This window comes from Periophthalmus magnuspinnatus, chromosome 9 (assembly GCF_009829125.3).
Source record: "Periophthalmus magnuspinnatus isolate fPerMag1 chromosome 9, fPerMag1.2.pri, whole genome shotgun sequence".
Lineage (NCBI taxonomy): Eukaryota > Metazoa > Chordata > Actinopteri > Gobiiformes > Gobiidae > Periophthalmus > Periophthalmus magnuspinnatus.
This window is the reverse complement of record NC_047134.1, coordinates 29,604,449-29,631,009: the sequence shown is the minus strand read 5'-3', so window position 1 is coordinate 29,631,009 and position 26,561 is coordinate 29,604,449. Positions and strand designations below refer to the sequence as shown.

At 37.2% G+C, this 26,561-nt stretch overlaps 2 protein-coding genes across 3 annotated transcripts in view; both read right to left on the bottom strand.

The window, feature by feature from the left end:
• Nucleotides 1-65: 65 nt before the first annotated feature.
• On the bottom strand, nt 66-21,779 carry LOC117376331 (phosphatidate cytidylyltransferase 2-like). The gene is made up of 13 exons (XM_033972776.2): nt 21,526-21,779; nt 17,477-17,619; nt 16,022-16,118; nt 15,193-15,290; nt 14,251-14,390; nt 9,491-9,549; nt 8,824-8,906; nt 8,547-8,634; nt 8,394-8,462; nt 7,865-8,017; nt 6,741-6,860; nt 6,454-6,557; nt 66-4,632 (listed from the first exon to the last, which is right to left on the bottom strand). Exons 1-13 carry the CDS (start codon nt 21,595-21,597, stop codon nt 4,497-4,499), a joined length of 1,362 nt encoding a protein of 453 aa, XP_033828667.1. The 5' UTR covers nt 21,598-21,779; the 3' UTR covers nt 66-4,496.
• A 1,496-nt stretch (nt 21,780-23,275) lies between these two features.
• Nucleotides 23,276-26,561, bottom strand: part of niban2b (niban apoptosis regulator 2b) — a 51,264-nt gene continuing 47,978 nt past the window's right edge. Inside the window, exon 15 of one of the 2 annotated variants that reach the window (XM_033972768.2) lies at nt 23,276-25,707. In XM_033972768.2, the coding sequence (XP_033828659.1) occupies nt 24,680-25,707 (1,028 nt within the window). In that variant the 3' untranslated portion in view covers nt 23,276-24,679. The remainder of the gene's footprint in view (nt 25,708-26,561) is intronic. The other variant, XM_033972769.2, reaches the window with a different exon arrangement.

The following is a 26,561-nucleotide window of genomic DNA, read 5'->3' as shown; positions in this document are numbered from 1 at the left end:
CTATTGTTTTAAAAATAGAGAAGTTAAGCCAAAAGAGGAAAAAGAGTAGACACCCAATCCCGTGATCAGTTTTGAATCATTTATTTCAAACAATACAGCGAAGAAGCACGTTGTAGCATCAAGTAGTACAATTTTATCTTGACAAATTTCAACACAAACAATTGCACAATTTGTTTAAAGTTGATAAAATACTGAAATAATACATTTTTTTAGAGGCAAAAATATAATCACTGGAGTTTCTATACACTATCTGGGGGGTCACTAACTCCCATATAGCTACATTCCTCACAAGGTTCAAAGTGGCACGAAATGGCACAGTAGACAATGCCAAATACTAGTAATAATAATAAAAATAATAAAAGGGAATGCATTGTACTGTATGCCAAACTACTACGACCACAGCTCCATCTAGTGGTCAGAAGTAGCCATTTTTAACATGTTTGTCCTTAGATATGGTTTGGATGAAAGCAATAGCCTTTTTATTGGGGTTAATATAAACATTAACTGTGATATATTGCTTCAGACAATATTGTAATAAATAATAATGCTTTTTCAATAAAAAAAAGAAAGAAAAGTTAAAAAATGTATTAAAAAAATACTTTGGCTGGTGCAAAATAAAAATAAAAAATGCATTAAAAAAAACGAACAAAAAACAACTCACTGTAGTAATTACCGTGACAGTCATGACCAAAATGTCTAGTCACCATGGCGATAGGAAACTACAATAGCGTTTGCAATAACAAGGAAGTAGACTACTTCAGTTATCGAAATAATTATACAGTGAGAACCTTTAGCCTTCTAAGTTATATTTGCTCTTTTGACACCCCATCAAAAAGTTACATAGTGAACCTTTAAAATAAAAAAAAAACAAAAAACAAAACAACGTATAGTTATAGCATCACAAAGTACTAAGCCCCTATTATAAACCATTTACAAGGACAGGCACATTTAAAATGGCGTCATAACTTGTACCACAAAATATAGTAATGGCAGTTAAGAGCTTTAGGGACAAAAACAGTGTAACCAAGATGTAGGTGGATCTACGTCAGAATCTACAAGCTGTCGAGACACAACTCATCATATTACTGTGCAAGACTTCCTGAATGATTACATCAGCTCTGAACAGGAAATACTGCAATACGGTTTCCTATATGACAACAAAGTACTGTATACCCCTATATAACTAAAATACACTCAGCATCTGTATAAATGTACAATATATATATGAACAGGTAAATAAATACTTTAAATGGACGACCAATTATTCTGTACTGTTTTGGAGAAGCAGACTGAAGCTGTTCGGTATGTTTGACAGATTATTTCCTACATTATATAATTTACTTGCTTTAAAGACACAATATGTAACTTTTCAGGCGGAGGGCTCATCAACTGTTTGTCTCCATGGAGATGCTATTGCTAGTATGGCATCAAACATCTATTTTCATACAGTCCAACAAGTGACACCACAAGGCCAAGTTACAAGTCAGATCTGTGGAGAGGTGACCCCGCTCACAATAAGAATGCACTTTTTAAACATTTCTTTTCACTTTTTTTGTTAGATACGTTTAATGCCACACTGTTAAACACTCTAAGCAAAGCATCTCCATGGAAACAAGCAGGCAGCAGACTCTCCACCTGCAATGTTCCATATTGTAGATTTAAACACAACCTTTAACTCCATTAAAACTGCTATATATTATCTATCTTATATATTTATGTTTAATAAATATTGAGAATTGCTGTCCCAATTTGCTACATGAAAACCTTCCTGAACTTGCTCCTGTCTGCTGCTCCAAACGGTGGATCATCTAATAACTTGTGTAATCTACAGAATCTTAACAATATCGCACATAAAAGGTGTACTATGTAACTTTTCTGGTGGTGAGTCCTGGATCTTGCCTCCACAATATGTCTCCATGGAAATAGATAAATGTCAAACCGACAACAGCACTAGACCAAGTTACAGGTCATATCTGTGTGGGGGCAAGCCTGTATTTGAATAAATGCTTGATACTGGATATGTTTATGTATTGGAACATTAAAAGCAAAGTAATACCCTCTCCATGGCGATCCCTCCACCAGAAAAAGTTACATGGTGAACCTTTAAAATTATGTTAAAACTTGCATGAAAAGAAAATGAAGATGGGGTAAATCATGGTGTTTTTTCCATGTTCAGATTGGCTGTCCTGATATTGAAATCCTTAAATTAAAAAAAATATATATATTAAGGATTTGAATCTGTTAAACTAAAAAAAAAAATTAAAAATTAAAAATCTTACAATAGTTCTTATACACGTACTGCCTGCTGTTCACAATGTTTCATACTTGAGACAAAACTATTAGCCCTAAGTATTATTATGTTGAATTTGCTGTCAATAATCAGCCATATTATTATGACCATGTATGGACAAAACCAACATTTTTCTTGCTTTGCCTTAAAAGTAAAAGATTTTGGGAAAAAAAAGGGAAAATATATAGGTTACTGAGCCATTTTGGCATTGGTAAAATTATGATGCACTGTGTGAGACGGTGCAACTAATAAGTAGAGGTGGGTAGAGTAGCCAAAAACTGTACTCAAATAAGAGTAAATTTACTTCAGAATATTACTACTCAAATAGAAAGTACAAAGAGTTAAAAGGTATTTGGGAAAACTATAACGCAAGTAAGAGTAACTTAAAGTGTAACTCAAGAAGGAGTAAAAATATGCTGCTAGAAAAGTACTCTGAAAAGTAGAATTAGAAAAAAAGTGTACTACCCACCTCTGCTAATCAGTTACTATTAATGTAAACTGAGAATAGGATGACCAAAAGAGACAGCAGTTTGAACAGATTTTGAAATAAATTAGCGGTACTGCAACAAGAAAATGTTTGGTCATAGTTGATAATATTAAATTAATAACACAATATAGCATTGCCAATGAATAGCAAATAAGGTTACTCCAAAAAATAACAACTGTTTGAACAAAATACTGTCAACTCAATGCTTAAATGTTAGATTTTAACCTCCCGGTACACTTCCTCTGGTTAAGATTAACACCGATCATAGATACACACAACTAAACAATGTGTATAGCTGGTTACCGTGACTACCAATGATTGTCATCTATCTGGTTGGCAGTGACAAAGTTTATATTGAAGTTATTTTAAAAGGAGCACTGTGTAACTTTAGTGCTGTAAAATAGGCTAAATGCTGTTAAGACGTTTTCCACAGAGATATTCCACAGTATGACATTAAACTGATCTATCGCCATGGAGACAAGCAGCTGAAGCCAGATCAAGTTACAGGTCAGAAAGAATGTATGTTTTTTCAAGGTATGTTTATCAAGAAAAGCACATATAACTGAATAATTGCAATATAGACAATGCCATACTGTGTAACATCTACATGGAGACAAGCAAAAGTTACATAGTACATCTTTAAGGATTTGAAAATAAATAAAACATTGGCATAAACTAGGGACGACCTTAAACTTTATACAATCATCAAAATATATCAATATTGTCAGGTTTCATCCTATTGAAATATTTAGCCAAAAAATAAGCGTGAAATTTGGCTGTTCACAAAATGGCGGCGAAAACGCACAGACGAAACGAAATGCTATGGTGACAAACGTAAGACACATTACACACAGACATTTAAGATACACGTAATAATAGCCCATATAAAACCATCTATGTATAAATATAAACAATCACATCTTAGTAACTTAAAAGGTAACATTTGGCGGCACATCTGGATAACAGCAGGTTGGCAAAGCAGTGCTTTTAAAAGAAACATACAATAAAAATAACACGCCTTTTTTTTTTTTAGGTAGATACCCGGTGACAAAAGTCTGTAATATGTTCAGTGTTTGTCAAAGAATAACAGAGGTGGGTAGAGTAGCCAGAAATTGTACTTAAGAATAACATTAATGTGACTTGACTCAAGTAGAAGTACAAAGTAGTGGTCCAACAAGTTACTCGAGTAAGACTAAAGTATTTGGGAAAAGTACTTCTCAAGTAAGAGTAACTTAAAGAGTAACGTCTGATTTATAATTTGAAGTTAATACACAGAATCTGGTATTTTCAGAATGTACGTGTGAAAATAAGAAAAACTACACTATCTAAGGAGCAGTGCAAGAAACATAAATGTTCAAATTGTTTCATATTATCAACATAAAACTTTTGTCGATTGTAGAGTTACTTATAGTGGGAAGAGTAACCAAAACTTTAACTCAAGTTTTACTGTTACTTCAATGAAAATATTACTTAAGGAGGAGTAAAAGTATGCTGCAAGAAAAGTAAATGTAAGTAACTACTACCCACCTCTGATAAAAAAATAATATAATTTTGAATGGAAATGTGTCTAAGTACAGTAAAAATTCACAAACAACACTGGTGGAAGAGTTCACATAACAGAATTCAAATGAAATGGTACGACCCAAGTCTAGAGTGTTTATATCTTGGCCTGCTGTCGTCTTGGCGCCCTCGTGTGGCAGGGTAGGGGGTAGTAGGTTTTTAAGCGATGATCTCCTCCAGAGCTGGGAGCAGGCCCTTCTCGATCAGATGGGCCTTGAGAGCGTTGAAGATGTGCAGTTGTTGGTCGGCACGAAGCGCCATGAGCTGCTGGATCACTTTGGTTGGATTGGGGCCCCTAGGCAGACACAAGGAAACTGATTAATAGATCATTAAGGAGGGACTAAACACCTAAACTACACCCACAAACACATTTCAAATAGAGCTGTTTAACTGGGCAGCGCCTGGAGGACTGAAGGGGAGAGTGAGGGGGGAGGAGGGGTGGGTTTTGGACATATGAGGAACAGTGTGCTTGGTTTAACAAGCTCCCACAATTCAAACTTCATCTCTGCAGCAGGTTTTTAATGAGAAACACCTGGCTGTAACGAGAGCAGTCCTGTGTGATATCACCAACTACTGGAAATTGCTGAGGCCACAGGACGTAGCACAAATTTAGGTTTGGGCAATTTTGACCATATAGTTTAGTATATAATAAAAATAAATAAATTAAAAAAAAAAAAATTGTGTTTTATTCCACTTTAAAGACACATTATGTTTGTTTACTATGCAGTTCAAAAACAGAAAGACTTCAGCACTCTGTCTATCTTGAAAAAAAAAAAAAGTGTAAACTTTATTTACAGTGGAGCAGCAATGTTTCGACAATTAGGCCTTCATCAGGAAAATGCTCTTTTGCCACATAGTTAGAATCTATGATACCCGTGGACCATTATGTTATATTTTGGGCATTTTAAAGAACAATATTATTAAAACAACTTAATAAAAATACTAGTCAGCTGTTGTACCTTTGCGGTACAATGTTGCTGTAAACTAGGGCTGTAGTCAACTTAAGACATGTCCTGCCAATCGATTAGTCAACTAAAAAAGGGGATGTGGCAAAAGCTCTTAAAACTATTATGTATCTCCATGTATCTGACCCAAACTGCACTCACAAGACACAACTACACAGAAGTTCATTTATGCAGAAAAAGGAAACAATGTTTTTATACTAGGGATAGATATATCTCTTGGCCAATACATCAGGGTGATATTTGGACTTTTTAGCACATCGGCCTTAAAACTACAGCATAGGCCAATCAATCTGCTGCCTAAAAAATACACTCCAAAGCTTTATTTTAACACTTTAATACGAAGAGATAGCTGCACAAAATGTGATTACAGCTCTCTTATAGGCCCAAAAACATCAGCAGAGCTTATCGCCATCGGCTGCTCTGTATTCTAAACAATCTGTATTGATATCGGCCATGAAATAAAAAAACATATATAATCCATTATTTATAGAGATTAAAAATGTGATTCATGAGTTTAATTTGACCTTTTACATAGAAATACCAGACAAAGCCACATCTTCAGCTAAGTCATTCACTAACTTCTCATTTCTGCTGTTGTACTCCTAAAACAAAAAAAATCAAAACAAAAACAATGGCTGACTAATACAAATTTTAGTCAGCTAAGACTATCAACCGATTAATCGACTAAACTACTGTCTTACCATAAACGTCATCATAACAAAGACCTGCATGTGGTCAACCTCTCCCATGGACAGCAAGCAGTAGAATTGTTTATTTATTTTTCAATTTGTACCAAATAGCCTTGCAACACTGCTGAATCCTACATGTACCACCGAATAAAAAAATAAAATTGCAGAACAAAGTATAGTGGTGGTGGGCACGTACCTGGGAAAAATGTATAGCCATGTTAATCACTATGGGTTAAGTGTCACAATTAAGCAGCGGTAATAAGATTTGCTAGTACCTCAATATACATTTCTGTTTATAAGGGATATATATTATAAAGGCATTGTGGTTGTGATTAAAATGTGCAGCCTTAACAGAATCCAGATAAAACTGACAGCTGACAGAATATAATGGTCCTGTTACAATGCTGATTGAAATTTAAAAATTAAATTCTTGTCTTGAGAAATGTGAGCGTAGAGCCGTACCTGATGAAGCTGGCGATGTAAACATTGACAAAAGTGGCCATCAGATACTGGCAGTCGAATCGATCCATGATGCCTCCGTGTCCAGGAATCGTGTTGGCAAAGTCCTGAAAACAGAAAGGGAAACACCAATCTTAAATGGAATGTTATCCTTAGGGTTTAACTCGACCGCTGTGTGCTGTCTGCATTTCTGCAAACTATTTAACATCAGCTAAGTCTGGTACAGAACTTTTAGATATGTGGCTATATGTTTGAACAAATGCAGAGAGATGGTGAACTTTTAGCCATACCTTGATTTTAAAAGCTCTCTTAAAGCCACTGGCAAAGAATCCACCAAAGGGTCCCACAATGGAGGCGAAGGAGGAGAGAGCGATGCTGTGGATCTGGAATGGGTAGAGCCTCACTGTCCTCTGTGACGACATGGAGACAAGAGTTTGTTTAGTTCATAATCAGTGTCTTTCTGATGCAAAAATAGTTTAGTATTTAACTAAGGGTCAAACCTATATGTATTTCACATAAAAAAGATACATTTGCCAAGTTAATTCTGAATAAACTGTCAAATTATTGTGCTTTTTGGGGGAGCAGACAGGCATTTCTTACAATAAGATAAGATCTGCCTTTATTAGTCCCACAGTGGGGAAATTCCAGTATTGCACCGCACAGTTAAAGAACAGAAGGAAAATGGTACATGCAATAAAACAAGATAATAGAGAAATAGCTTAAAATAATTTAAAAATAGACTTAAAAATAAACTAAAAATAGACTCTGATATAACATCTCTGTAAAGTGACTTGAGTATTGCACATAGGTGTGGTTGAATGACACATGCTCAGTGTTAACAGTGTTCATTGTACAGTCTGACAGCAGCAGGAAGGAAAGACCTGCGAAACCTCTCCTTCACACAGCGAGGGTGAATCAGTCTGTCACTGAAGATGCTCTCCAGGGCAGACAGAGCGTCCTGCAGGGGGTGAGACTCATGGCCCAGCATAGAAAAGACCTTAGCCAGGACCCTCCTGTCCCCCACCTCCTGCACTGAGTCCAGAGGACAGCCCAGGACGGCGCTGGACTTCTTGATGACCTTGTCCAGCTTCTTCCTCTCCCTCCCTTAAATACCTATCTAAAATAAGTGTTTCTTACAAATCTTGACCCGCTTGGGACCCCCTAGAGGGCCAAATATACTCCACTTTGGGCTTCTCTGTTTAACATTTTTGAAAATCTATGCTTCTAGTGAGATATTTTGATACAAATAGGATCACATGTAGTATTATAGTAAATGCATTTTATCCTTCGCATCGCAGGGGGCAATTCTAGGGACATCACTAGTTTGTTAACCACATGGATAACTTTAGTTTTATTGTATGAATTTTAATAGTTGATTCAGCATCAGAAACATTAAATCAGAAATCCTGCTTACCCATCCAGTGACAGACTCGAGGACGGAGGGCAGAGCGTAGTCCTGTAGCTGAAACAACTCTGAAGGCTCACAGTCCACCTGGAAACTGTTCAAGTCGTTATTAAACTCCACAGGACACACGAAGTACCGGTACCCCGCCATCACATACGAAAGCTGTGGACGAGATAGACATGATGAGACATTAACCAAACATCTAAAGGGCAGTGGTAGTGGTTCTCAAACTGTAGTACTCTTTCTTTGTAGTAGGTGTAGTATTTGTAGGGCTGTGTGTAAGGCATTCATTTAAACTTCTGTAAACATGTGTCCACAGATATGAGGTCGACATGTTCAAATCAAATAGAACTTTTACTGATAACATTTCCAAATCCGATTTATTTTTTAATTACAATCTGCTCTCCCCGGTTGTATGTGCGCACATCACAAATCAATTTAGACTCAACACATAACCTTAGATTAGGTGACATGATGACCACCAGAAATGTTGCATCGTACATTTTATATTTTTATATATATGTCTAGAAAGTCTTACCAGAGCACAGAACACAATAGTGGAGAATAACCCTCCAATGAATCCTTCCCATGTTTTTTTAGGAGAAAGCTGCAGACAGAAGGTGTAAATATTAGTTAGTATCTTTCCGGTTGACAGCGAAAATATGTAATTGTTATGAAAATTATAGCCTACCTTAATTAGTGGAGTACGACCAAAGAAGAATCCAAACATGTAGGCCATAATGTCATTGCAGATCACGCTGGAGATGGGCACAATGAACCTTTGAAAACATACACATTTTTTTTTAAAAAGGTATGCTAATCGGCTACTTTTTACTCCTTGTATAATGCCTTTACTGTGCACCCGCATACTTCAACACTAGTGGCTATTGTTTTTTTTTAGCATAGTAAAAAATATTAGTTTAGCCTTTAGCAGAGCCTTTTAAACCAATATATTTTTGTGGACATACCAGATCATGCCCTCAAACAGGTTGTGAATGATGAGGTGAGACTGTGTGACCACAATCAGCAAAGTCACGTGGGTCCAACCAAACTGTAGACACAAAAAAGCAACACATAACTCCCATTTTAAAACAGAACACCATCGAAGTTAATGCTAATAAATCTTTTGCCCAATTAACAAAGGCAGAACAAATTTTAAAGTTCATGTTCACGAGCATTAAAGGGGCAATTTTTTCATGTAATAAAGTAAAATTAGTTGTTTACATGTAATAAAGTAAAATTTGTTGTTAATCGTCCACAAACCATGTCGTAACATCTGTGCAGTGTTAGCATGCTAGTTGTTGTTAACATTGACGTCACAAGTTAGGTCTGACCCGTCAAAGTTATAAAAGGGGCTTATAAACTCATTGTGATGAATAATGACCATGCTAGGAATGTGTAAGGAAAGTGAGGAATAACTTTAGACTACTGTTAACTGCTTTATGTTTTAAAAAAAGAAAAAGAGGAGACTGAAATATGAACTGCTAAGCTGCTATGTGTGCATTTCAGAACGGGTTTGTTGAGGTCTAATTTATAGAGATAGCAAGTTTTATGAACAAGACATCTTTGAAATAGAATTATGTGAGTTTAAATGTGATTAATTTTGCAGCCCTATAAAATCCAGAGCAAACACACCATGTAAAACTGCAGGCGGTAGTGCTTCTTCACCAGACTGAGCACAAACATACAGAAACCTGTCGAGACACAAGGAAATTATGGTCAGTGTGTGGTCAGTTTATTTGGTGGCCACAAAGCCAAAGGAAGTATAAAAGATTGGACACAAGAGGCTACGCTGATCGAGAAGTAGGACTGTGCAATTGATTAAAAAAAATGTAATTGAGATTAAGTAATTTCTATAAGTCAATGATATTTGAAAGGGGCTATATTGTGCAATTTTCTGATAATGTTGTTGCCTCATCAAAAACATACCTAGGGTTGTGTTTTGTTTCATTCACACAAATTTAACACATTTAGGCTGTGTTCTTCTCTCAAACTGAAAACACTTTGTCCCACCTTGTGATGTTATTGAGTGCTGATACAGGAAGTGCTTCATTGTGTTTTTAAACTCCATAGACCTTCACTAGAATCATTTGGATAATTTGCAAAGTTTGAAGCTACATCTACTCTTTTAGCCTCGTTGAAACTTCACTTCACGGTGCACTAGAAGATATTGTAGACCAGGGTTGTCAAACTCATTTTCACCGAGAGCCACATCAACAAAATGGTTGCTCTCAAATGACCAGATGTAACTAAGATAAATGTTAGTACATTTAATCTTGTTAATTAACCGTTTCTATATTTATTACTTATTCAAGTTACAAATATTGCATATGGATTTGCATAGACATGAAAAAAATGGCTGTTTAACTGTGCATCTCCTGATAAACTGACATTTTAAGACAGTCGTACCTTTTAATTTTTTTTGTCGCGGGCCACTTAAAATGACGCGGCGGGCTGCATTTGACCCAAGGGCCTTGAGTTCGACACATTTGTTGTAGACTTTGAGTGACAATCTCAACTGAACAAAAGATAAACTTGTGGTTATTTTAGTGTATTGTAGAGTAAATCAGTTCAACTGAGGCAAAAAAATAAAATTAAATCTGTTAACTTTAAACTCCCATTACATGACATCACAATGTGGAACAGAACATTTTGAGCTTTGGAGATATAGACAGCCTAAAAATAAAGGGTTACTCAAACATCTGACACAAAACCAAACACAACTCCAGGCATGTTTTTGAGGAGGTGACAGTATTATGACATGAAAAAAAATCACAGGAGGCAATTCTGCGTAATACAGGACCTGTAAGTGAGAGCTCAACAGTCAATCCTCTGAATTCTGTGAAATTAATATTGAAAGTAAAAATAGAACATTTATCAATAAGATGGGGGGGGAAAAAACAAAAAAAAACTCGTGTCATATATTTAAAAAGTACTAAAAAATACACAAAAAACCTTCCTGAATGAAATGAGAATACGCTTGAAAATATGTGGTGTTGTTAGTCAGTTATTGCAACTGTCTTTAACACTAATATTCTGCAATATTTCTGCACATATAAGTAAAAAATAGTGTTAGTTTAAATGAGTAACAAAAGCAGATAGCGACTTCACTTGCCACCACAACATCCTGTTTGGCATGCTCCTAAACCCTGTGAAGCCAACAGACTAAACCACAGGAAACACTAGCTTAAATTAGAAGATATCTTAAATGTGATTACGCCATAACTTTATTTTCTCAAAGTCCTGACAACACAGAAAAGTTTTATGCTACCAGCTTATCTCCATGAAGATTTTATTGCTTTGGCTGGAATGTTCTCCAGTAAGACATTAAATTTAAAAACAAGCAGGTGATGTCACTAGGTCACGTTACAGGTCAGATCTGTGGAGAGGAGATTCTGCTTACAGTAACAACGCATATTCATTGTATAAACATGTAACTGAACAAATGCAGCATAAATAACTTTAATGCCATATTGTGTAACATTCCAGAAACGTTACCACATACATACAATCTCTACAACTGTACTAGTATGTCTGTATATTTCAAATGGAAATGACTCAACTTGTGGATAAAGACCAGACATGTCCATGACCTAAGATGGTACAGCACAACTTCCCTCTTGTTTCTATAAAAAACTGCAGTAACCTTTGGAATTTCCTCATCCTTCCCTGACCATTCAAGGTAAAAAAAAAAAAAAAAAAAAAAAGTGATTCTAGAAGTCATTTTGAATCTAGCATAAAGTAGTTAATTTAGTTCACTTTAGGGTTGTCAAAGATAAGTAATTTATTTAACCCTTACTGTTGAAGCAATTTAATGACATTATATTACAAAGGCTTAAACAGGCGGTGGGCTTTGGTGCACTCAAATCATGCTCTGGTGCACTCAAATGAAAATCTTCTGTGCACCAGTGCACTCAACTCAAATTGTTAGTCTGGAGCTCTGTAAGGTGGTACATAACGAGCCATGTATCAGCTGAGGAGGTACATAGCTTGTGAAGTTATAAATCAATAGTAGGCAACAGAGTCTTGGGATAAAATTGTGTCGCAGTAAATACTCAATAAATAATGTTAAAATAGGACTAAACACCTAAACTCCCACCACAACCACATTTCAAATAGAGCTGCTAAACTGGACAATACCTGTGGACCAAATGGGAGAGTGAGGGGGGAGGAGGGGACCGGGGTCTGGAGGTATAAGGAACAGGTATCCACACTTCAAACTCTACCCCTGCAGCAGGTGTTTGTAATCAGAAACATGGGAGGCAGCACAAACTTAGGTTTAGGTGTTTTTGACCAGAAAGATGCAAATTTACCTACTTTGCAGTTCTGTTTACTTCACTTTTGGGTCGGTCTTTTTCATATACACTGCATTATTCACCCCAAACACGCACCTGAGCCACATGAAAGTCCATCAGCTGATCAAAGAACTTATTTCTATGACAACGCGCTTCAAAGGATAGAGCCCAGTGAATACGCGCAAACATGCTCGATTCCCCTACATACAGTGGTCTTTTCTTTCACCTGGGGCTAAATACACCATGAGGACTGTACGCGCTGGGAGTGGAGGAGAAAAAGCTTTTGCAGCGACACACAGGCAAACCAAAGCTCACCTGCGCAGACAAAGGCAGGAGGAGAGTGTCGCTGATATTATGTTGGTCTAAATTGCCTCATCAGACGAACGTGTCAAACAGTTACAAACACTTTTACTGTCACAGCGAACTGCATAGGCCGGTCGTTGTTCACACTGCACTTGGCCTGCTCCAGAGTGCGGATGGAGCTGCTCTAAGACCTCCTGTTTCAAGCGCTCTCTGAGCCGCTGTTTACTGCGGTCCAGAATGTCAGACTGTTGGGTTCACACTGGCCCAAGCGCACCTCTCTCGGAGAGAATGCTCTTTTATGTCAACTAGTGGCAATGTGAAAACAACCTCAGACAGTAGATAATAAAACACCATATACACAGTTCAGTTGTGAAAAAAATTGATTTTGTGTTTTGTTTCACTTTAATAATGTTCATTGTGTGTCCTCATATCCACTCAGTGGGCATGAGGTCTGGTTTGGTTGTCTAAGTACAGAACACAAAGTACCCTGTAACTGGTGATGCATTGGATTCTTTGTGTACTGCTGTTGCAATACGTCATTCTTAACACAAATCTAATACAAGTAGAAAGACTGTGTCCACTAAAACATGAACACACTAAGAGAAACTATTCACTGTAATTTTTATCGCTTTTTGCTATGGCTTGAAGGAAAATACATTAAGTATTTGTTTTTGCCATTAACTATATTGACTCAACAGGTTTTATGTTAGCCAGTGATAATAGCTCTTCTACTCAGGACTGGGAAATAATTTTTGATACATGTTATTTTGCTACAGAGAAATATTGCAACAAACGATAATATTGAAACGACTTTATGCCACTGGTACAAAGCAACATGAAAGCAAAAGTATGATTAAAAGGCCTGAGCAGTAACAATTAAATGGCAGAATTAACTAATAATTAGCTGTAGATGTTATTTATTCTACTATCTACAGCTCAAGTCTGACCTTATTACATACAAAAGCATAGCATAAAATCTCCCCACTTTTGCAAAGAAATTGTAAAGATGATAAATATTGAGCCCCAAAATATATTGTTCCAGTTTTCATATATTGAACGATAAGGCGATAGTAATTGTTGTGACAAGTCCAAAAAACTGATCAATCAAAATGTTTGTTTGATTTCATTTTTTCTTAAAACAAAAATCATACTTTTACTGACAGAGGATTGCCTGTAGACTTCTCCATTAAAAAGACCACAAATTGACAAATTACACAGCTGTACTTCAACTACTAAACTAATAACTACTAACTAAATTTAGGTAATCCTAAATTTGGCATTTGTATTCCAGTTACTGGTATCATTAAGCACAAAAATTTCACCCTACTTGCGCATGAATGTTGGTAGTTGGAGAAGCCACTGGTGCACAAAAGCAGCCACTTTAGTCAGTTAGCCCCAGGGCAGCTATGGCTATAAAAGTAGTTTACCGAGAAGTCTGACCAAGTTGTGAATGAATAATGGGATGTCTGTAAAGCTGTACGGGCAACCGCTAAAAAAGTCTGCTGTGAAATATCTGCATATATAAAGTCCAATAATCAGAAAGTGCACTGTTCACATGATAGTTTTTAGCATTAGTGTGATGGCAAATCTCTGCTCTGAAACTTGAGAGCTTATAAACTCACTGTGGTGAATAATTAAAGTGCAGAAATGCCTAAGGTAAGTGAGGAATAACGTTGGACAAGTGCAACCGTTAAAAATGAACTGGCTCTGTTTTTTAAGACAGTAAAAATCAGGTACAGCACCTTTAAGGTGTAGTTATTATAAAGTGCTACCAAATAAATAAAGACTGTTTTATACCGCTGAGGTAGAGGGCGAATGATATGAAGCGGTGGTATTTGCTGAGTATACGTAGTGGCTCCTCTCTTTGCACCAGTGTGAAGAAGTAGTCAGTCACTGTCTCCCCATAGAAGAAGTAGTTCACACACAATAAGAAGTACCTGAAGGCAAACAAGAACAGGCAAGTCTCATCATTATGCAACATATCAGGTTCACTACCTCTGCTGAAAAACCTGGGAAATTTCATGTGACAATACAATATTTGAGTTTCACAATATTGCCAGTAAAGAAATAATACTAATGTATTGTGTACATTTAATAAGAACTGAAAATATATAATTCCAGACACTCACAATCTGTGCCATCAACCACCACCAAAACTCGCACACACCACATTCATACTGGGCAGTGTGGGTGAAGTGTCTTCCCTAAGTGCCCCACTGTGGCACCAGGAGCTCTCCCATCCAAATACTAACCAGGCCCAGCCCTGCTTAGCTTCTGAGACCTGACAAGATCAGGCTTTGACAAGGAGATTTGGCCACACATTTTACACATTTATACATACTTTTTTCTTTACAATTTTGGATTTGGTCAACTTAAATTATTGGTCAGTTGTTTATATTATTATTATTTGGTTAAATTGTGAAATGATTCCAACAAACTGGGCAATGGTGTAAATAATGATGCAATGAACTAGTTGCAAATACCCCAGGTTTTTCAGATTCAAGGTATGCTATGGCAATCAAAGCTACAACTAAAATCAATTACAATTTATTTTATAGATTGAGTCAAAACTGGGTCAAAACTAGTAACTAAATCTAGTGTTAGACCAACAAACAAACCTCTGGATGTCTGCAACAAAGTAGAACATGAAGAAGAAACAGTAAGTATTTTAACGCAAGTAAAGTTATAAAGGTTAAAGCATATTTATATTTTAGGGAGAAAAGAGGTGATTGGCCATACCAGCTGAGCGTCCTGAACCAGGGCAGGTGGTAGGAGTGGTACACACTGTATCCAATTGTGATGATCTCTTGGAAGCACTTGATCTGGACACAGAGGACCTGCAGAACAACCGACCTGTGTCAAATTATATTCCTGTAAACTAACTTTTTCTGGTTGAGGATCCGCCACCCTCTTGTCTCCATGGGAATGTTATTGCATTGCCTAGAATGTCACACAGTGTGGCATTACTAGTGCCTCCATCTAGCTCCAGAGAAAGAAAATGGTGACACCACCAGATCAAGCTACAGGTCAGATCTGTATAATAGCGAATCGGCTCAGAATGCAGGTTATTTTCGTGATTGAGTAATTACAAGATAGATGTTTCATATTATAAAAAGGTAGAATAGAAAACTGCATACAAAACAATAACATCTCCATGGAGACAGGTAGGTGGCATGCCCTCCACCAGAAAGGTTACCTAAAAAAAGCTATAAAGCTGTGGTAAAGAAGCAGACTATTTTAACTGGGCTAACCACTTTCTTTGCACTCAAAGATAACTTGTAGTTAAAAATGAACACCCCCTACTCACATGCTTATATTTTTAACTAATACAATGAACAATATTTACATCATTAAACTGGCCTCATCCATAACTTATGTTTACAGCTGCATGGTATAAACTAATTACAAATTGATCGATGTGACAATTATGTATGCTGACAAGCAACACATTTCCTTGGAGCATGATCCACTCACAGATCCTCTCCTGTCTGTTATGCTGTGGTGATAAACGGTATTTACTGCCCAGGAGCAGGAGCAGCAGTAGTGGTAGTATAGTGTGGATACTCACGATCATCATGAGCACCATGGGCCCCAGGTAAATGATGAAGAAAAAGAACGAGATCATGGCTAGTGTCAGGATGCCTCTCACCCACCAGTTCTTCCACCTGAGAAGATTAAAGAACAGATGTTAAACACAATTTATTAAGTTAAATCAAGAAAAGCATTTGAGTTTATACAACATGACATGGGGTAATAATTATAAACTGATTTTATTCAATTAAATTGAGCCAAATGTACAGCTAAAATCAGAAAAAGAAATATATGCTTTTTCCCCTCACTGTCTGACATGAAATCAGACTAAACTTTTCCCATTTTAGGTCAATTAGAATTAACAAAATTATTTCTATTTGCTAAATGCCAGAATAATAAGAACATTTTTTTTTGACAATTTTCATTAGTTCCTTCAAAGTCAGAAGTTTACATACAGTAAGATTACTATGTATTTAAACTATTTGTCTTGGAAGCTTCTATGAAAGATTTATTGACAATATTTGAGTTCACTTATATGCAAGCATAAACACCACCAGCCATCATACCGCTCAAGAAACTGAGCTGTGTCCATATGAACATGCTTTGGTCTGAAATGTGCATATCAACCCAAGAACAAAAACAAAAGACCTTCTGAAGATGCTGCTGAACCTGGTAAGGGTGTGTCATTATCCACAATGAACCAAGTACTATACTGACATGTGCTGAAAGACCACTCTGCCAGGAAGAAGCCATTAAGCAAGAAACATAAAAACATCAAATTAAAGTTTGCAAATGCACACAGGGACAGACCTGAAAAGGCATGTGCGAGTAAGGCAGAATAAAAACTTGGCTCAGTTACACCAGTTCTGTGGAACTGTGGAAGCTTGTGGAAAGATATTCAAAATGTTTGACCCAAGTCATACAGTTTAGAGGCAACCAAAATACTAATGAAAAGTATGCCAACTTCTAACTTTGCCAGAATAATGAGAGTAATTTTTCATTACTTTTCTCATTTAGCAAATACAAATAATTTTGGTAATCCTAATTGACCTAAAACAGGAAAGTTTAGTCTGATTTTATGTCTGACAGAAAGGCAAAAAAGTGTATGTGTCTATTTATATAGTGTATGTAAATTTCTGGTTTCAACTGTATAGAAGTTTCAGATGTAAAGTCTTACAATACAATTTCAATACTTTAAAATTAGATGCAGGCAGCACAGAGAGGTCTCATTTTGACCCTAAAAGCTGCGTTTACAATACAAAAAATGTTTTACTTTATTACATGAAAAACATTGTTCTGGAAGCTCAAAATTTTGTTGTCATTAAAAACCCCATTGTGAGATATTTCAATCTGATCTAAGGAAAAGACTGTTAACTTTGACTAAAGGAACAGTTTCAAGAAGGATGTAAGTGTGTGCTTAGTCAAACTGCCATGACTGATTCCTTGACAAAATACTGTAGTGAAAATTCTGCGATGGCAAAGCTCCTTGTACCTTGATGACAGACCAGACAGGGCCTTGTTTAGGACTTCGGGGGTGTCATCGGCGGACACAGGCACCTCTGGGACCCCCGTATCAGGCTTGGACTCACTGTCAGACACTCCATCCTTCTCTGCCTTGAGCTCACTGTCTGACCCCTGAGAACAACACATGAAAAGATACATGGCTTATAGGCATAGTGAGTACAGTACTGGTGTTTTCGTAATATGTAAAAGTAGAGTTTTGAACCAAAGGCTACAATGTATTACTTGAACCTACTACTACTACTACTAAATTAGACTAGCGCTTTTCCATACACTCAAAGTCGCTTTACAATTTTGACCAGTATTCATGCACTCCACAGTTGGAGTTGGAAGTGACACTGCTAATCCGTGCCATTGGCCCCTCCGACCATCAACATTCACACCCAAGCCACTCATACCAGGTAACGTGGGGCAAGGGTCTTGCCAAAAGATACAACGACAGTTTGTGCCACTGGCACCCCACGGTCGCACCTGATATTCCCAGCGGTCTTCCATCCAAGTCCTAATGAGGCCCAGCCATGCTTAGCTTCTGAGATCTGATGAGATCAGGCTTTGAGAAGGAGATTTGGTGACACGATTAGATATGAGATTTGATTAATTGGACAGCCCAAAGACTGGTATGCCAGAACTAAATCAGTCCCCATCAAGAATTAAAATGGGTCTGAAAATATAATGGTTATCCAACTCAGACATCCCAACAATATAATAATAATAAATAATAATTATTATTTTTATTATTATTATTAAATTCATATCACACCATCCCTAATGTAAACTACTGGTGCCTTCTCCTCTTATTAAGGCTTGGACCAGGCACAAAAACATTTGTCTGTGAGCTCTATTATAATTGCAAAAATCAAATTCCTATGTCTCCGCAATATCACTGGCACAGCTATAGAGCAATTGCTGATTATCATAGACTTGTAGAAGTCTGTTCAGTCTTAACTTTGCCAAATCGTATCTGTCCATATTGTGTCCTGTCCCGACCATCTGTTCTCTCCTGACCCCAAATCACAGAGTCTCCCTCGCCATGGCAACTGTGATAATCAAAACAGGGATATCGTCAAACACCAACAGCTCGTTAGTGAAACATGGCTCTGTCCTCACCCCCTGCTGCCCACTTCAGTCACTGACCCCTCTGAAACCAATGACCAAATTGGGAATCATTTTAAGGCTATCTAAGTTTATCCTCACAAGTGTATCAAGCAGATGACGCATATACCATCCATACACCCCAGGATTCAAGAAATTAACTGCTCTTTCTAGCCATTTGTATTCGATTATATCAGCATATTTTAAATCAGAAAATGATTTGGGAAAATATGATAAATGGTCACATTTTTATATAGTGCTTTTCCACCTTAAAGGCGCTTAAAGCGTTTTACATCAAGGAACCACTCAACCATTCACACACACATTCATGTACACAGACACTGGGGATAAGGTTTTTTTAAGTGTTTTGCCCAAGGACACAATGACAGTATTCATCTGTGAGAGCTGGAATGGCACTGCCAACCTGTGGGTCAGTGGACAAACACTCTATCAACTGGGCTATTGTCTGTTACCTAATTGCATTTTTTCTGAGAAGCATTGTGATTGTGATTCAATTTGGGATATATGTTTAATTAATAGGATTCACTTCAAAGTTCACATTTTAAGCTCGTCCAGGAGAATTGACAAACTAACACAATACACATGTACTGGACTGTACTCACATTTCAGAACATGTCTGTACAGGTGAAAACTACAGGATTAGCATTTTTATGCAGAACCGAATAGGAATAAGTACAAGATATTTTGTTGTTTGTGGAGGAAATTATAGTACTTAAAAAATGGCAGCCTTTCAGATTTGCTAATTGTGTTAATTAAAATTGCAATTGTGATTATGATCTGGTTGCAGCCATAAATGTAATGGTTTCAGTTACTGGCAGTAGTTGTACAAACATATAAATGGTGTCACAAATAAGTCTTAGAATATCTTATTTAATAGAAGTATGTAAATAACTTATTTTCCAGAGCCTTTAGACAAAAAAAAAAAAACAACACACTATGAGGGCCCATGCATTCTCTGATAATAAAATTTGAATCCGAAAGGTGGGTTGGTGAAATGGTGTTTCAAACTAAAATTAAAAAACAAATTAGTATTGACCATTATTGATTCTAGGTGCTCTGGGGGTTAAAAGTGTGTTTTTCATTATGACATTGTGAAAGAATTCGAATAGATGAGCCGTACAGAATATGATCTAAAATGAATCCAAAATGGAAATTAGTCTAGTGTCATGAGAACAACTTCACAACATAGTCTTTATTATTTGTGTACAAACAAAGCAGTGTGACCTGCTCCAAACAGCTGCCAGAGCCAGCTTACCCTCCCTCCCTTTCTATCTCTGTGCCGCTGGTTTCTATGGATACGCAGCCGTCATTCAGGAAAAGGTTAAAAATAGGCCCTTTCCATAAAAACACAGCTCACTGTAATGGTGCTTTCCACACAGCCAGCGGCACCACAATATTCTAAATAACCCAGCAGACATTAAGTGGACTATTACCACCAGTCGATGCCATCTTTCATTTGAGAATCTGTCCTGGAGACGTAACAATCTAGTGAATGGAGGACTACAACAAAGACACAACACAGGCAACATTCGTGACACTGATGCAAAAAGTACTTCAACTCTTTTGTGGCATCAACTGAAACACAGCGGTTGTACAGACTAGGGTTGTCATTATAAATGAAAAACTAATCAATACTAAAACTAGTATCGAAACTACTTATTTGAGCAGCTATCAGTACTAAAAAAGTCACATTCAAAGGTCAGAAATGAACCTTTCATGAATAGCTTTAGAGTATAGAGTTATATCAGAACAAGCACAGACCACATACAGTAGTATATGCCCATGGACCACACATTAATATAAAAGAAAGTTCTATTATTTTATGTTTAAAATCACATTCTACTGCCTAAAGAAACTGCATTTTTAGTTATCACTGTGGTATCAGTATCAAAATCAAATTTTAGTATTGTGACAACACTAACATTGCATAAAGAAACTAAACCTGATTTGGTTTAAAAAGCACTGAACCTGCCTTAAAATGATAGTCAGACAACTTAAAAACGCCTTTGTTTATTACATATTAATTGATGACTGTATTGTCTGTCATGACAGCTTTGTTTTGGACTGCATCTGCTTTCACATAAATTTGCTCTTAGTGCTTTTTCAATTATCTTTACAGCTCATCCTTTCGTTCTAGATAAATCCCCACAGCCATAAACAACATCAATCTGCAGGCCCCTTGCACAAACCTAATGTGGACATGTTGGCATACAACTGGTAGCTTTTCCTCCCTCGAGTCTGAGGGGTAATAGCTGTATTATTGTGGTTTGCAAGAGGGCTAAATGGCAATTAGGCTACCAAAGAAAACACAGAGTATTGGTTGAGCAAACATGAAGCTGAATGAAATAAGTTTGAGGCCATAAGGTAATAAAAAGGTCATATGAATAATCTTTGTTATCTGTGTGACGATGTAAACACCCTTTTTAAATTGATTAGCTTGTCATTCCAAACATGCCTAAGCAATGACACAACTTACAGTCAATAGACTAAAAATAAAAGGTACGCGTCCTGTTTATAAAAAAAGTAGCATTTCTAAATAGCATAAGAGCTTTATCTTACATCGGTTTAGTTAACACAAAACAATTCTCTGTCGTTTTTTGATACATTTGAAAAGATTTTTGCTTGTCATGTCTTGTTTTCAATCGGAAATACACCCAGGAAGCCCGTAAACCGCACCAACCAATCATCGCCTAAACGTTTGGAGTTTGGCGGATAATTTGTAACGATCCTTCAAAATCGCAGTTTAACATCTCGTAATGTGGCAATCACTGAATTTATAACAAATGAATCAAGACACCAACCTCGTGTATTACATGTGCCAGATAAAGCAAGTCTAATTTGATGTTTTTTTGGTTGAGCCCGTAGTTAGCCTGTTAGCATTAGCCTAGCCGCAGCGGACCCCCGTACCTTGTCCTCGGACGCTTGCTGTTCCAGGGTCGGATCACCGTCTTTCGCTCCACGGTGCCTTAGCTCGGTCATCTCCGCGAACCGGGGCTCAACGATGACAACGGTGAAGAGCCGGTGACTCCGAGAGAGGCACTGGTTTTGTGGCAGTGGGCGCTCCTGCTAGCCGATCCTCTTCTGGGCTATATTTTTGGCTGTGCTAAACTGAGCAAACAAACTGTAAGTGACCTGAAGGAGTCATGCTACTTCCGGTTTTCAAAGTAAGATGTGTTTACAAACGTGAATGACGAAATAAAAGCGGGAGTACTACTTCCTGCTACACTATTTTAGGACATGTGAAGAAAAATGAAAAGAAAAAAGGCAAAATGTGCATAGGCCTACATGCTTTAGAAAATCTAAATATTGAGTAAATAAAATTTCTGCTGCTTAGCAAGGATAAAGACAGGAATTGCTGGGTTTCAGATGACAATAATATTTAATACAGATGGGGGCAGCTACAATTAATATTGTTAAATTGCACATCTGTATTGTAATACAATAAATTCATAGGTCTAGTCACTAATAGAAATGACCAGGTTCAACATTTGTGTATTTACCTTTTGGATATTTCATGGCAAAGTGCAGTGTAATCAATAGGGAACTCCTTGCACCTGTAAATATGACATTACACTCTAAAGCAGACGTGGGCAAACTACGGCCCGGGGGCCACACACGACCCTTTGGGCTTATTAATCTGGCCCGTCGAACCTTGTTCAAAGTTTATTTGCAGAGTTTATTTAACTGAAATTTTATAAATTAAGTATTTATTTAATTCATGCATTTGGAAAACAATTTTTACAATGAGCCTTGCATATTCATACTTTGCTACATGTTACAGGCCAAATCGCGAATGTAATATATACATATATATATCCTGGCCTGGCCCCTCTGTGAAATTTTAGAACCCATTATGGCCCGTGTGTCAAACTTTTTGACCACCCCTGATATAGAATCTGAAAACCACCAATATCCAAGCATGCTTAATATATTTAAAAAAAAAGCTAAATTATGCTATATTTTACTTTAGAAAAATCGTTGCAATTGTCAATGTGTTATTAAAAAAACAAACAATACATTTATTTTGAAGCTGCGTTATGCCTACTCTAAACCAAGTCTATTTTTGGTAACTTGACAATGTCTGCTGTGTAGCATATGAGTCTAATAGCTTTACACATTTTCATAGCCACCGACCTCAATCACTCCCAAAGTCTGTTTCCAATTTTCCCCTGCCAAAATGAATACGAAGTGGAAAACGCGCAGACAGTGCCCCTTCTGGTCAGACAGAAAAACTACAATAAACTCAAACAACAAACAGCAGAGAGCATCAATATACCTTTAATGTGCCTAAGTAGACTTTTCCCATTAGTCCTGAGTCTGACTGACCATCTTTAGTGTTATGGTGTTAAAAATAGCCTCCATTAGCTTGGCTTAATATGAACAAACTAAATAAAGGCTAAAAAGGTGAAACCTGTCCATTTTATTCAGCAAGAGGTTGGTTCCAAGGGTCAAAGTCTTCAAGAACTGCACCACAATCTTAAAATAGATTAAATATTTAATTAAATAATCATCCGTTTGTCCAGGCAAAACAATTAGACCTTTTTTAATGTTGATATTAAAAAATTAGGTCTTAAATAATCACTAAAATAACTCCAAAGTACACATATTTGTGAACAAACTATAGCTATAAAGTGGCATTCTCCCAAATCTCAGGGTGCATAACATGAACCAAATGCTAGCGTTGGGAGTGAGGCTAGAGTTCCATTAGAACAAGAAGACTTATTATAACATCACTCTGAATTTAATTTGAACTACCTTTTTGCTGAGATTAAGGCTCACCACTTGGCAACAACCATTCTGCAAACACACACACGTCAAAACAAAACAAAAACAAAACAGAAACTCCGTCACTCAATTTATTTTAATAGCAGTAATTTATCATACAGAGTAAAATAAATTTAAAAGAGGAAAAAATAAATAAAAAAGATGGAGCGATCAGCCAAGGCACCGATCAAATATAAAATTATATAAAACAGTTTTTTGCCGTTTACCTTGTAGAGTGATAAACTTGTCACGTCATATAGTGTTACTCCACCAATACAAAATAAATTGTCTTTAGTGTGTATACAGACATACGAATTAATAAAAAAAAAAAAAAAAAAATCTCTACGCATTCAGAATATTGGCAGCTATAAGGGCAAATGACAAATTTGGTTACACTTGGTTCAAAATCACCTAACCAGGGTCCAGACAGCGCAAAATAAACTATGTACATCATTTAATAACATAACAGAAATTTCCACAAAACGGTTATTGCATATTTGTAAAAAGATCATCCATTGTGCTCAAACCATGTGAACATAAAACAAAAGTGAAACTTGTATATTGTAAATTGTATGTGGGGTTTGACAGACTTGCATAACAGTGACAGACAAATAGACATAAAAAACATAAGACAATTCACTGCAGCCCTGTTTAGTGATCTTTTAAGTATAAGCAGAAACATGGATGTTCGCCAATTTGTAAGTCGGCATAAAAGTCCAAATATCTTGTAACATTTTAGCTTGATATGGCAGCAGAAATTATTGGGGGGGGGGTTGGGTTCTGCCACCTGCTCGTCTCCATGGAGATATGATTGCTTTATCTAGAATGTTCCGCTGTATTGCATCCACTGTACCTTCTGTGGGCTTATCCAGTCGTCTGATGATGCAGCAGAAATGATTCTAGTTTTGGTGTATAATTTAAAGATGCACTATGTAAATGTTCAGGTTCCATCTACTGCCTGCTTGTCTCCATGGAGATGTTTTAATTTTACCACAGAGTTTTCCTCCACCATTATGGCCCAAGAAGCAGAGGGCTGACACTTTACATATTGCATCTTTATGTTCATAAGTACAAATAACATATCCCATTTATGTATATGGAAGACTAATGTTATTTGTCGTCCATATTTGTCCAGGAGGGGTCAGGCACTGTATTATTATCTATCCAATTCTGTGATGCATTTCAAGGTGCATTTGAATCGACTGCAAACCACTGATGTCCATCGTTATGACAATTTGCCATAAAAGTCCACATATTGGCTTTACAGGGCAGAAGGCATGGTCCCATTCCCAAGTTACTATTGCTCTTTGCTTTCCGAATCAACGCTTTGAGGTGCTTCTTTATCGCTCGCCTCTTCTATTGTTTTGATCTGCTCATTTCCAACTTCCTCGTCCTCCGCTGCGTCACTGGTCGGGCTCTGGAATCCGCTATCGTCGTGTGGAGGTGGAGGGAAGTCCGTGGTACTTTCCGGAGGGTTATCCGAATCTCTGGCACCATTTTGGGGCGGAATTTCTGATGCCTTGTCCTCTGGAGGTGGAGGAGGCAAGAGCTCGTCTGAGGATTCTTCCAAGTTCGACAAAGCAGCTTGGTCATCTTGGTTCTCCGTTTTGAAAGAACTTTCAGCACCGTTTGGTATCACTTCTTCGACGTCTTCTACTGGTTTCAATGGGGCGTCCGCAGTTGTATTGGATTCTACCGTCAATGCACAATCTTTAGAGTCTTCTACTACAGTTTCTTCAGGGGATTTGACCTCCTCCACAACTTCAGTGCTCAATGGGACCTCTTCTGCGGGCTCGGCATCGGATTGGATGACTTCAGTAGGATTGTCGTCCATTGGAGCATCTTTTGTTACCTCTTCCGTAGGCGCCACAGTTTTCTCACCATTTGGTTTTGAATCTTCACCTGAATTTTCTACCAATTTGGAAGCTTCCTCTTTTGCAACTTCATTTTGCAACTTCTCTTCTTGCTTTGACTCAGTTGCTACCTTTTTCTCTTCAACTTTTAGAGATTCATTTTCCTCCTCTTCTGGGATATCCTCCACTCCCGGGGCTTCCAAGCATGATTCCGGAATGATCGGATTTCCGTCTACCTGGATCATGGACACGACTTGCTTCATCCTGCGTTTCCTCTGGGAGTCTCCTTCTTCTCCTCCGTCTGTTGAATCTGATTTGGATTCTCCATCGTCTTTAGGCTCTTCTCCATATTCTTTGGCCCAGTCGATGGAGGGATTTTCTCCCAGGAGGTGCAGGCTGGGGTCGCTGTTGCTCAGAACGATGCTGTCACGATACAAGTTATGTCTCCTCTGGACAGCTGCCTCCTTCACAGCTAAAGGTGGAAAGAAATAAGAAATATAATTAGTTAAATGCATAATGAAGGTTTATTTGTGAATTAGGGAACAGATGGCTCAAAAATAATCAGGAACTAGACGGTAAAGACATTTCATAAAATTGTCAAAGAAATCATATTCCACATATAAAAAGACCTCAGGAAGGAATGCTGAAAGTTATGTTATTTTAAACATTCATAGGTGGTGTTCATAAATTATAAGTTAGGAAACATACAAATGTTTTTTGCCATAGAACATGACAAATCAAAGCAATGGCTCAGTTTTTCTATTGGTTATTCACGGCATGAACTGAAACAACTTTTACATTATGCAACAATTATGATCAGCAAACTAAATATCAAGTTTAAAATGTGTACTTCTTATAACGTTTGCAAGTAACGATTATTTTAGTACTAAATTACCATTTAATTAAAAAATTGTGCATACAGAGTACATTTAAAGCTGCACTCTGTCACTTTTCTGACAGAGGGTTTGCCACCTACTTCATCTCTATTAAGATGCGATTGGCTCTGCCTTGAATGTTCCAATATATGGCATTGAACATACATCTCCATGGAGACATGCAGGTGATACTACCATGCCCAGTTGCAGGCCAGCTCTATGGGGAGGTGTTTGTTATATCTATAAGATAAATCAGTTTAATGCCTTATAGTGGAACATTCTAGGGAAAGCAAAATCTCCAAAGAGACAAGCAAGAAAAGTTACACAGTGCAGCTTTAAAAGTATATTGTGAGGTGGTTTAGCGCTCCATCTTATGCACACACCTCCTGTAAGCAAAACTTTTTAGTTTAGTTCAATTCACTTTCAACATTGTGTCTCATCACTTTCTGTG

Coding starts and splice junctions, on each gene's coding strand:
- LOC117376331 (XM_033972776.2), bottom strand. CDS start 21,597: ATGACCGAGCTAAGGCACCGTGGAGCGAAAGACGGTGATCCGACCCTG. Junction 16,119..17,476: donor CTGTCTGGTCTGTCATCAAG/GTACAAGGAGCT, acceptor TAATCTTCTCAG/GTGGAAGAACTGGTGGGTGA. Junction 4,633..6,453: donor TACATCGCCAGCTTCATCAG/GTACGGCTCTAC, acceptor GTGTCTGCCTAG/GGGCCCCAATCCAACCAAAG.